Source organism: Sceloporus occidentalis, unplaced genomic scaffold (assembly GCF_023333645.1).
Source record: "Sceloporus occidentalis isolate IW3139 unplaced genomic scaffold, rSceOcc1.0.p SCAF_126, whole genome shotgun sequence".
Lineage (NCBI taxonomy): Eukaryota > Metazoa > Chordata > Lepidosauria > Squamata > Phrynosomatidae > Sceloporus > Sceloporus occidentalis.
Window position 1 is genome coordinate 1,652,513 of NW_028317106.1, and position 12,391 is coordinate 1,664,903.

The 12,391-nt window shown below is 43.7% G+C and overlaps 1 protein-coding gene across 1 annotated transcript; it reads left to right on the plus strand.

Moving 5' to 3' along the window:
- Nucleotides 1-917: 917 nt before the first annotated feature.
- Nucleotides 918-9,683, plus strand: LOC149281936 (meteorin-like protein). Its single transcript, XM_089498896.1, has 4 exons — nt 918-1,015; nt 3,207-3,595; nt 8,813-8,872; nt 9,367-9,683. The coding sequence occupies exons 1-4, from the start codon at nt 918-920 to the stop codon at nt 9,681-9,683; spliced, it is 864 nt and encodes a 287-aa protein (XP_089355022.1).
- The last annotated feature ends 2,708 nt before the right edge of the window (nt 9,684-12,391 follow it).

Below are 12,391 nucleotides of genomic sequence, written 5' to 3' on the forward strand. Positions count from 1 at the left end.
AAAGTGTGTGTGTATATACTGTATATACCAGTATTATTTTATTTATATTATATTGTTTCATTATTCCCTTTTATCTATAATGGGAGTTTATGCTTCCACTCTGATTCCATGAAATATTATTATTATATTTCTAAGGCGCCAACAATCGGGGTCGGACAGAACTAGAACGGACAGACTGAGACAAACCGATACATTAGGGTATCAAGGATACAAAAGTTTGGGGAAAACAATAATAATAATAATAATAACAAATTGTATACGAATCAGGTAAACTCTGAATGCAGTTTTGAGTTTTTCAGCTCAATATACCTGGGGGGGTTGGAGGGGGCAGCAGTGGGGCCTTCAATAGCTGGATACACGGATTAACCCCTTAAATTCCAGTTGTGAGATCATCAACGATGCTACGTTTTTGAAGATCTGACATTGGAGTTTAAGGGGTTAATCCGTATAAATATGATGAGTAAGGAATGCCAGTTTTGCTGCTTGCACTCAGGTGTGCACCAGTAATGACACAGTGCGGCTTTAATAACCCTGCTCTGCACAGTGAATGCATTACGCCTGCGATCAGATCGCTGGAGCTCTGGGTCCCGCCCACTGTGGGAGGAGTCCACCTGGACCTGAGCCCAGTGTGTGTCCTGTGGTGGTCGCCCCGCCCCCGGGGGTGTATCCAGAGCAGGGGGTGTAGCCGGTGCAGTGTGTGCAGTGAGCCGAGTCCAGTCTCACTGGCAGTCTGGGTGAGCAGTGAGTGAGCAGGATCTGCAGCAGCCCAGCTGTGGCCGAGAGTGATGGGGAGAGCGGGGCAAGTCTGTCCTGGATAAGTGTTCTGCGCTGGGCAATGCCCACAGCTGCTGCCAGTGCCCCAGCCCCCTGGATTACTGCACCGTGAGCTGGATCTGCCCTGCATGGGCTTTGCAAACATGTTAAGGAGGCTCCTGCTGAGTGTGCTCATGGCGACTGTGCTGGGCAGAGGGACTTCGCTGCAATACTCCAGTGACATGTGCAATTGGAAAGGCAGGTGAGTGCCATGTGTGCCCCATGCCAGCGCCGGCTGGCTGCAGACACTGGGAGTTGTGTTACCCTCCCGGGGCTTCAGATTGCCCACAGAGCTTACAATTTGTGTACCTGTAAGGGGTTTCTCATGCCCCACGACTCTGGGGATCTACCTCTTCTCCCCTGCATCATAAAGCCCCTGTATTACCCTCGGAACTCCTAACCCACCTAGCGCTGAAAGTGTTAAGCCCCTTCAGTGCCCTCTGTCAGGGTGGATTATTAGACTTATTACCCCAGCCTAATTATTGCCACACTGGCTCTGTGCTGGAATATGTTATATCGGGATTGTACATTGCTATGGAGTATGTTGGCGCGTCGTCGTATATGATATGTAAATGCATTAACTAGTTGTGTGCCAGTGGGGATTGCATCCCGGTGTCCCGCAGGCACAGCCAGCTTGCGAAATCCCGATGCTGCGGTTGAAATATTTAATTAGTGTTGTTGTGCAGAGGCGCTTCTTTCCCAAAACCCAAGAATTCCATACGCAGAGCCGCGGGCGGATAGAGTTACTCCGGTTTCTGGATCCGGATCAGAGCCCTTTGTATTGTGAGAGGCGCACCCCCCCCCCCTTCCAAAACCGCTTTTCATGGCCATTTAAATCCAAAAATTCTGGATGATTTTTTTACGCTCCTCAGCACTTTTTTCTGTTTTTTTTTTTTTTTTTTCGTGCCCGCTTTAATAACTTGCAGCTGATTCGAGGCAAAGGTTGCTCAGCCTGATTTCCAGCTCAAGGTCCGTAGATTGTAAGACAGCTGATCGTCGGACGCTTCGGTCCACAATGGAAAGTTTTATGCTGCCCGCTGAATTCCGATACTCCCAGTTTCCCTAATGTAGGTCGAGCGGGTCCTGCGTATGGGGCGGGAGTCGATTTTCTTGGAATCCACACATTTAGCTCAGTTTACCGTTAGAACAGACTGTATGAAGAATACACGGGACTCCGATTCCCATTATCCAACACCAATCCGCTTACTGAAATACGAAGTTCAGCCAGAGTGACTTAATAAGTGGTCAAAGTCTGGCCAAATACCACGGATTCCTCTCTTAATTTTGTTTTTGGAAGAATTTCAAGTATTTTGATCCGTGTCTTTGATGTCGCCGGGATTACACGGGACTCTGGCCGCTCGGTCGTTCCGAATGGATGTTTTTATTACTATCGTTTAGGACATGTTGGTGACGCTACCACGTCAAACAGATTTCTGAAAGATCCTTGGGTTGGGTCTGGCGGAATCTCCTTTCACTTTACCAGACGGTAACCGTGTGCTGCTCGTTATCTTATTTGTGGTCTCAAAGTTCCACGTGGATCTGCCTTTCGTGGTATTTCTGTGTTTTGTTATGGTTGGTTGCAAAGAGGTTGTTAAGCTCGGTTAAGCTCCATACACAGGGCCGGTCAGCGAAGCGTACAGTAATATTAACGGCGTGTCCCGGGTCACTGCCCTGATCCTTTTGCCTGATGGGGCAGAGTGAAAATATTACCCCCTCCCGGGGGGGGGGGGGGTATTCTCGTATGCTTGGTTTACATGCGCCCACCGTCCACCTAGTAACCCAACCATAGAAGAGCCTCGAAATTCCATTCCGTAGCAAGTAGTAGGAATGTAATTGTGTTTATGTAACACGGAGCGGTTGTGTGGCCGCACATACTGTATATCTTCATATTTTGGATCGATTTTTGTGGTTCTGGACACAGGGCTGTAGAAAAGGTCTGGCTGTTAGTGGGTATTTTCGCCATATCTTGGTCGATTTACAAGGGAGAAAGGTTAATGCGCGACAAAACTAGTTTCACAACAAGGTGCCATGGACTTTCTTCTCTTTCAGGCGAGGGTGTGTAGTGTCGAGACGTCTTTGCTGATCTTTTGGTTATTAGATGCAGGTTAGTCCTAAAGTCTCAAAGTCCCCTCTACTGGAAGGTTGGCAGGAGCCTTTTGGTAGGTTACTCGTGGTAGTAAGCCGGCTGGAGGCTCACTGCTGTTATTAAAGGTCACATTTGTCTTGAAGAATCTGAATTCTTGTTACAAAGTATTAGCTGCCATATAACACTGTGAAGAACCCTCCTTCTGCCCCTCTTGGAAGGGGTAGTTTATATGATCTATCCGACACGCGCTTGCGAACGCCCGTCGTTATTTTCCGTGTGATAATTCCATCTCATGTTTTCTCCCCAGTGGCCTCACCCACGAGTCGCACAAGAAGGACGTCGAGCAAGTCTACCTCCGATGCGCGGAAGGATCCGTAGAATGGCTTTACCCAACTGGAGCGCTCATCGTCAACCTGAGGCCAAACACCTTCACGTCGGCTTACAAGCATTTGACGGTCTGCATCAAACCATTCAAAGACTCCAAAGGAGCCAATATTTATTTGGAAAAAACTGGAGAACTCAAACTTTTGGTGAAAGATGGCGATAATAACCCTAACAGAGTCCACTGCTTTGGCATTGGCCAAGGGGGATTGTTTATTGAGGCAACACCCCAGCAAGACATTAGCCGCAAAATTACTGGTTTCCAGTATGAACTGATAAGCCAGAGGACGCTTTCGGATTTGCACACAGTCTCTGGTAAGGAATGAGTCAGGCGAACCTTTTGTACATGACTTGCGTTCCCCGGCATATGTTATTACAGCGTGCAGAAACCAGCCTAGATATTACCTTCACTCCTACAGATAAACCTATATACTTGCTAGCTTGTGCAGTACGCGGCGTGACTGGTAGGTGGCGCCATGCAAGCAAACAAAATTCGAGCATTTCTTATAGAATATTAAGATTGTTTTATATTTACAAAGTACATTGTAACGATTCAGAGGCATTTTTAGCCAAATTTAAATAAAATGGTAACATTGTAACACGACGCTGCCCGGGGTTTGAAGGTTTTGGTAGGATTATTACGGATTGAGTCTCTGCTCAAAGGCTTAGAGTCAAACTAGAAGCTCATCTTCCATCCTTTGAGCTCTCGGATGACCCACGTCATTAGCTAACAGGTCCTGATGCCTCGCTCTGCCGGTAACGTGTAATCGTGATGACTTCATGTTACGAGAGGTCACGGCAGAGAAGCACGGCGTGGTGTAATTGTCAGATTATCCCAAATAATTGCTTGAAGTTGTTTACATCGTGGTGCACACCCAGATTTTAAATAGTACGAACTGCGGCTGCTTCCATCGAGCCCTCTTACAACCCAGTGATTAGTTGCAGGGAGAGACTCCCTGTTGTGTCTGAGTCAGCGGGTTTTATGGAGACCTCAATAACAGAGAGTTGGGTGTGTAAATGGCGGCACTCCCTGAGTACGGACCGGTCTACCCTCCCGGCACAAACACTCATACGCTAAAAACTCAGGCTGTAGCTTCTGTCTCGTTAAATACTATGGGTGGGTGACATGGCTGTTAGGGCTCCTGCGAAGGACTATGGAAGGAAGGAGTGCGGTCCTTTCTCCACTCGGATAGTTATGGGATATATTGGGGGGAAATGGCAAAACCACCCCTCTAGCCCGACCCCAAGGTAGAGGACGTTGGCTGCTTTAAATTACGCCCTTAATGACGTTTCCTTAATGGAAATTCATTTGCGACGGCCTTTCTGTAACTCATTAACCCAATTTGTGAAAAGTAAGGATTTTAACTCGGTAGAAAGGAAATTAGTAACACTGAGTCGGTTTGACCTTCACATTCCTTCAATGTCACCAACAACATTTAGACCTTTCTAGAAGCCAGTAGTCGATATATTAATCATGTCATCTTTAAGTACACTCAGGCTGCTCTGTTCTTGAAATAAAGACTACTTGCCCAATAGGCTTGCAATCTAATCTAATCATTTCTCATCTTTCTCATAATTATATATATTATTATATATGTTATCTTCACAGAACTCTACCCAGTGTTGGGGCAAACAATTTTATTTAAGCATATCCCCCTTTACAGGCAAGCCGATGCCAAAAGAGAGACCAAACATACGGGAGAAGAACTTGTTTATTACAAATAACGATCACCTTAAGGAAACCCTTTCCCGTATACTTATCGATGTTAGGAAAAGTTATTTCCGCACTGGTATCGGCCGATCGCGGAATGGCCTTTTTATCTTGGTGGCATCTGCCTGCGTCTGCTCCCATGGAGCGATGGTGCCAGCAAAGCATGAAAAATGGTCGTTTATCAGAGACTTTCTGTAGCGCTGGAAGCAGCCGGCGGCTACGACTCCGTGATAAACATCTATTGGATTTCCTTCCAATTTGTAACAAGTCGTTAATTTCTAAAGACTGCTGAAAAAGGGCAAAGATTTCGGAATCCCATTTGCTTGGCTACTGGTAAAAGCGAGCTTTTAAAATTCAGAGTTTAGACCAGATTGGAGCCGGCGTCCCTCCCAGAGATGAGAAACGCAACGTTTTGGTCAAAAATAAGCAAAAAAGAAAAAAAAAATATATATATTGAACCCTTTGTTGTGACTGTTACATCTACCTGGTAGTCTGTAAACACGCCAGCAACATAAAGAGAACACACAATAAAAGCCAACACATGAGTCTCCCATTAACAGGGCACACATCTGGGCTTATCCGAGAGCTGGAACGCCCGGGGCAATGTTTGAAGTGGGACAAGGAGGTATTTAGGTCTTTTTTTTCCTGGGGACAATTGTTTTTTTAGAGCTATACACACAGCTGTGAGTGGGGGGTGGGTTGGAGCGCCATGAAAATAATGAGTGTTGCTGCTAGACTGGCCATGAATTGCTTGTCTGCCATTCCTGTGCTTAGAAGGTCTTCAAAAAGCCGTCAGGTGCTGAGACGGAGAGATGCGGTTAAGCCCCGGGACCCTTTGGTATCAAGGAGACCTTTACAAATCTCCTAATTCTGGGGATTCCTCTCTTGTGCTTAATCCACCTCCTGCAAAGTCGGATTTGACTCGGCTGAGATTTCTTCTTTTCATGGGGGTTAAGTGGATCGTTTGAAGGGTCACACAAAGAGTGGAACTGTCTATTTTTACCTTCGTTATGTGTATAAAAAAAAACAACAGTAGAACCTTTCAATAGCGACAAAAGTCAAGGGGTGGGAATGTGGTCCGATGAGATCTCTCTCTAGATACGTTGGCTTCACAGACCCAGACTTCGTAACCAAGCGGAAAGACATTTTAGAGACATTTCTTAGAAGAGAGAGGTCTAAATACCAGAAGTTTTGTAAAGGTGCTATTTAATGAGACGTTCATCTACATCGACGTACAGATCTGACGGCAGGTTCGGCTGGTACGTTGTATCCGTTTCGGTTGTCGCCGTTCCGACAGTGTAACAGTTATAACGCGGACTATTATGCAAATATGTATTTACATGAAACAGAAGGTTAAGCGCTATCACTTATGGCCACGTTCACATGTAAACATTGTTAAATAACGTGTATTTACCCAAAACAGAATATAACTTTGGCCGTATTTAAACGACTTGAAGATATTTACTTTCTCAGAAGGAGGCGACCTGTATTACCTGGGTTAGCGTTATGATACAAACTATACCATTTGAGATGGTTTCTGTAGCTCTTGAATTAGGAGATCAGGGTAAGGAAACGTTTCATCAGTTGGACTACAATTCCTATCATCCATAGAGACGGTTCCACCCTTCGAGGGTTACTGTTAATCTATATAGTATTAGACTAACATGCAGTTAAAAGCCAAAACCAGGAGCTGTGGCTCCTGAGAACGCGTTGGGCCCTTAAAGTCACCGCTGATGGTTAAAGACCAGAAGTACCCTCACGTCCGGCAGATTTGGGAAATCGAGCCTCTCGAGCGATGTTTACAGTTTCAGATTTTATTGGCGCATGTTGTAACGTCCGTATAAACTGTGTACGTTTGGTTAATGCTCCCGCGGCTCGCGTGTGTGTAACATTGTGGAGTTGTGTTTATTTGTTAAGTTCCGTAAAGTGGATCTCTGGGGAAAAGCCAGCTAATGACCCCGATAAGAGATTGTAAAGTATCAGGAACCTTTATTTGCGATTCCTAAAAGCCATTAAAAATGTCAATATTTGAAGTCTTTTCACAGTTTTATCTATCTGATATCGAGATCTTTTCCCCTAATAGCGCCAGTCACAGAGTAACCCTTTATTTTCACCTAAATTGTGAGCGTTTCATGCTGGATTCCACGTACAGTCAGTAATGACAAATCTTCTATGTATTAAGAGGGCTGAGTCAACAGCTGTTAATACCAAACCTTTATGAAAACAGCCATTTGTTATGTTAATTTCTTTAATGGTTGACCAGTTTGAATATACTTCCACTGATAGATTTCAAGGTTCCTGCCAAGTCACTCATTATGCTGGAGGCACTGAAACCAACATCAGACCAACCAGGGTGTCTCCTGCCCCATAAACCAGATAAAAAAATAAGATTAATTACAGATAAAACACAATAAGAAATTGGAAATCAAGATGCATGTTGGGAATTTGCATTCGAAGGGAAGAGGGCAAGTAATTCCAGATGCCCCAGGATCATGGCATCGGGGGTACTCCTGTTGACGTAGCCAGGATGGTACGATGGTTATTAAGTCCTCATCTCTGGTTGAGCAGCTGTTCTGGAACCCCAAGACACAACCATTAGTTTGAATTATTTGAATGTGGCGAGCGCGAGACGTTTCCATGGTGCTTTGGTGGCTTCATCATAGGGTTTCATCTCATGGACCTCCAGCTGGATCAGGTCTACGTATCAAACGTGAATGTCCCATGTTTACCAAACACAGAGACTTGACCTGCTTTAACGCACTAAACGTCTGTAATGTTACATGTATCACACTGGCATTGTCTACCAATATTAGATGTTGACAAGTTCTACAGATCTTACATCAAAACCTGTTTAACAAGGCTGCGGGCCAACAAGTGTTCTCCTTTGTTAGCTCAGAAATGTTTTCTTCTGTAGCCCTGGAATCTCTCATAGCGGCTGGAACAGGAGCCCGGGCCGGTCAGGGCTGATAAAATTACATCTTGTGGTCTGAGCCACCGAGACCTTTGGCAGGTTCTGCTGAGGAACTGCTTCGGGTTACCTGAGGATACCGTCGGAATCGGTTAAAGAAATTCCCCGCAGGTTTAGGCAGCTGACCCGCACAAAGCCGACATTATCCTGCGAGGAGCTGTCTCGTAGTCCTTGAGGCTTTAGAAGAATGTAATAAGACCCTAGCCTTTGAGCCAAATGAATAGGGGCTTGTTGGGCTCAAGCCGCAGAGGCGGAAAAATTAGCATTCTGCCGTATGTACATAAACCCTTCGCTTCCAACTGTCCAAGGCATTTCCGGTTCTGGACGGAAAAGCTCCGCCATCACGAGCAGTGAGGGCAACTGAGTTACGTAGTCCCCTCATCCTTGCAGTTCAGCGTCCTTAAGTATTTGCGGCTTGTGACCACAGCTGTGATCCCGTTAGACACTCATTGTCTTGTCGAGTGATTAAAATACTTTGTGTGATTTGGGTTAAATAATCCTTATTACAACAAAGAGAGCAAAATTGCTGAAATTTTTAGAGGAACGCTTGATGCATTCTTGAAATCAGGTGGTATTATGTGATCGTACATGCGCACCCGGAGCACGCTGCCTTCGGGTTCTTCTGTAGAGAAACACTGGGAATTGTCCTGAGAGCCGTCTATATTTTTAAGAACTGTCCAGCCAAAAATCATTATTTCTTTGGTTTCAGCGATTGCTTTTTTACTAATAAACAAAACGCTCAGTGTTGGTGGAAGAAATATTTTCACTGAAAAAAACATGAAAGAAAGTTTTGAGGATAAAAACTTGATTTATCACACAAAGTAACGTTTTATTTATTTACATTTTTTTTCAGACCCCTGCCGTCCTTGCGGTGACACCGAGGTGCTCCTGGCCATCTGCATTAGTGATTTCGGTGAGTATTTCAAATCAGACGTGAAGAGTTTACCAACTGTCGTAAATAATTCTCTTTTCCGGGCGACTTGTTACAATGTTGCCAGAGCTGAGCGTTCACAGAACTTTATCAGGAGGCCAGTCAGTCTCTATTACACCAGTACTCGCTGCACTTAAATTGTAATGTAAGGAAGTTTAAAGAGATTGTGGTAGCCTCCCAGCAGAAGTGGTAGAGGGTAATACAGTGAGGGGATTAAACACGCATGGGATAGACATACGGCTCCTGAATCTAAGACGAGACCAACGACTGATTAAGGTTTCAGTCTTTACAGCAGGAGAAACGGTCGAGTAGATGCCAGGTTCTAGGTTTCTATGATCCTGATGCACAGAACGTGCTCATTATTTTTAGGAGGACTCTGTGATTAAAGTCTCTGGTCCATCCTGGTTAAGGTGTAAACTATAACCTTTCCAAAAATGATCAATTAACCCTCCCCCCCCCCTTTTTTGTTTCCCCAGTTGTCAGAGGTTCCATCAGAGCGGTGACCGATGACGCGGAACAGCAGGAATCCATCATAGAGGTTTCCGTGGACAAACTCTTCAAGCAAAAAAACAAAGTCTTCTTACCTAACAAAGAAGGTGGGGGTTGGGAAGGACTCATCAGGACGCCTCTGGAATGCGGCGTGAAGGCAGGGGCCGGCGACTTCCTGTTTACGGGACGGATGCACTTTGGGGAACCCCGCCTCGGCTGCGCACCCCGATATAGAGACTTCCAAAGAATATACCAAGAAGCGAAAAATAAAGGGTTAAACCCCTGTGAAATTACCACGGACTGAAGGGACTCTCCACCCCGCCATTAAACGTACTTTTTATTCAATAAAACAGAGACTGGGTTAAACTGTTTTACGGACGGCACATATTCTGAAGGAATTCTCAGTGTCCGCGGCGGACGCCCATGAATGCTGGACCACGCGTGTAATATGTTACACCGAAGAGTACGTGGAGGTACGACCCGCGCCGGATATATGCAACAAGACTCCATTCTAAGCCTTACCGCGGAAATCTTAAATTATTATTTTTAAAGAAAAAATATTCTCAGTCTTAACAGAAAGAGAAAAACTGCCTTTGTACTTTTTTTTTTTTATTATTACTAATACATGGAAGAAGAAAAATGGCTTTTTTTTTTTTTACATAAACAGTGTAGCATTCAGGCGCAATCTGTAAAAAAAAACCCGGTGTGAATGTGATAGAGCACAGATACGATATTTCTTAACATTGATGCTTTTGTAAAAAGCTTGGTGTATAAATTTCAAAATTGTTTCTTATGAAAGAAATGGATGAACGCAAATACGGTTCTGTTTTTATTTTATTTTTCTCGTTTTTATGGCGCAATCCTTGTCTGCCATATTGTCCAGACTGTCGGATTGTGGAAATTTTTTTATTTTCATTTTTTTTTCCAAATTTTTTTTTTTTTTGGTCCAGAGAAATAAAACTCCCCTGGAACTGAAGCCCCCTTTTGTTTGGTGGTTGTTTGTATGCGTCTCGTTGTGGTTGATTGAGCCCGGCTTGTAAATATTGGGATAAACACGCGGGTCATTGTGAAGCCATCTCGATTTACTGCCCCGAACAAAAGGCAACATGAAAGCTCGGAGGAGCACTTCCTATTCCCCCACCTCTCCGTTACTTTGTGTCAAAGGGGATTGATAAAAAGAACTTTGCACAGTTACATTTGCATAAGGAAAACTCCTTATCTGTATATAATTACAGCTGGAATTCCTCTTTTTTTAAAGGGACCCGATCATTGTTAAGAAATCGTCCAATGGAATGTCTCGGAGTCAGGGATGTAGAACACTACTTTAGGCTTTCTACTTGGTTTTATTCATCATTGTGTTGCTTTCTAGCGGAAAGATTACTGCTTGACCTTTTGGAAATGCTTCTTTAGAGTTTTTTTTATAGGGGTAAATGGTTGGCTGATTTATTTTACTTTACTGAGAGGGTGGTAGATAAGTGGAACAGCCTCCTAGCAGAAGTGGTAGAGGGTAATACAGTGAGGGGATTTAACATGCATGGGATAGGCATACGGCTTCTGAATCTAAGACGAGACCAACGACTGATTAAGGTTTGATTCTTTACAGCAGGAGCAACGGGCAACTTGATGGGGGCCGGATGGGGCCGATCTGCCGGCAGCTTCTGTGTTTTCTGGAACTTGTTTATTTACAACAATGCAGAAAAAAAAATCGAATTTGGAATTTGTTGAGTGACATAAAAATAAGAATCCTAAACCTTTCACAATTTAAAAAATCAATATTGGTTTAAAGAAATTACATTTTTAGGTTCTATATATCATATATATATATATATATATATATATATATATATATATATATACACACACTCGCATATACACACACACATTTATATATATATATAAAACACACACATACATACACACACATACACTTAAAAATTAACATTCTTTAGCTGCCGGTCGGAATAAAAGCCTTGCTTTGTTTCCAAAGAACACAAATGGTCTAGTTAAGATTGACAGCCGGGCTCAGGAGTGATTCTCCGAGCGGAGTTAATTATAGACCATTTGCTCTGACAGAATTGATTTTGTCGCATTCTTTACATATTTCTCTTAATTATTTCTTTGGGCAGAATGTAGAATGTTGACAGAGTCTGATCCCCCCCAGGCGTCCGCGTGGAATCAATTCAATGTTAAAAAAAAAAGAAAATAAATATTCTAAGATATACTGAGAACCTTTAAGAGAAACTGGGAGCTTTCTGATCACAGTTCCCCTCCCCGACCTCCGCCTCTAGCTGACATCATTAAATGTAACCCAGTCTCTATTTATTTATAAGCATTTGGTGACATCACAACAGCTCATAGAGATCCAGGTTCGACGTTAGAAGAAAAGCTTCTTTTTTGTTATTGACCAAAGAAGGCTGAGTCTGAGCCAATATTGTTAAAATATTTGTAATATATTATTTGCTATTAAATATGTATCAAGGTAGGGAATATAACCCTAAAAAGTACAAATTAAATGCCAATTACGCTCAAACATAAAGCGAGCAAATTAACGGATGATTGACTTCGCTGTTGGGGTTCATAGATAAAGCTGGGCTTGATCCGCTCAACGGCTACACGGTGACGAAGATTTGGGAAAGATCTGAATGCACAATTAAGTGGGAACTGGAAGGTTTTCCAGATATGTCCGGACCTTCCACCCCGATTACTGCTGGACTATGGAGTTTCTAAAAAAAAAACAAACAATGATTCTGGCTATTTCTGGAGAAAAGTAAATATTGCGAGGATTCATTAAATCCCCTGCGTGGCCAACTGTTCCCAGTTAGAGGGACCCCCTCCTTACCGTAGTCTACTGGTTCTCAAAGGGTTTGGGGGAAAGTCAGGGTTATTGAGGTCGGGTATTGGGGTTAAAACTAAAACGTTGACTCTGTGGGTCGCGGGTGAAAGTGACATCATTTTGATATTTTCAGCAGAAAAATACATTTAAAATCTGACGATTTCTGGAGTTGCTGCTAT

What these genes read in the sequence shown, in the direction of transcription:
- LOC149281936 (XM_089498896.1), top strand. Translation starts at nt 918, where the DNA reads ATGTTAAGGAGGCTCCTGCTGAGTGTGCTCATGGCGACTGTGCTGGGC. An exon ending in ATGTGCAATTGGAAAGGCAG is followed by an intron (nt 1,016 to 3,206) that starts GTGAGTGCCATG and finishes TTTTCTCCCCAG; the next exon opens with TGGCCTCACCCACGAGTCGC. An exon ending in GGATTTGCACACAGTCTCTG is followed by an intron (nt 3,596 to 8,812) that starts GTAAGGAATGAG and finishes ATTTTTTTTCAG; the next exon opens with ACCCCTGCCGTCCTTGCGGT.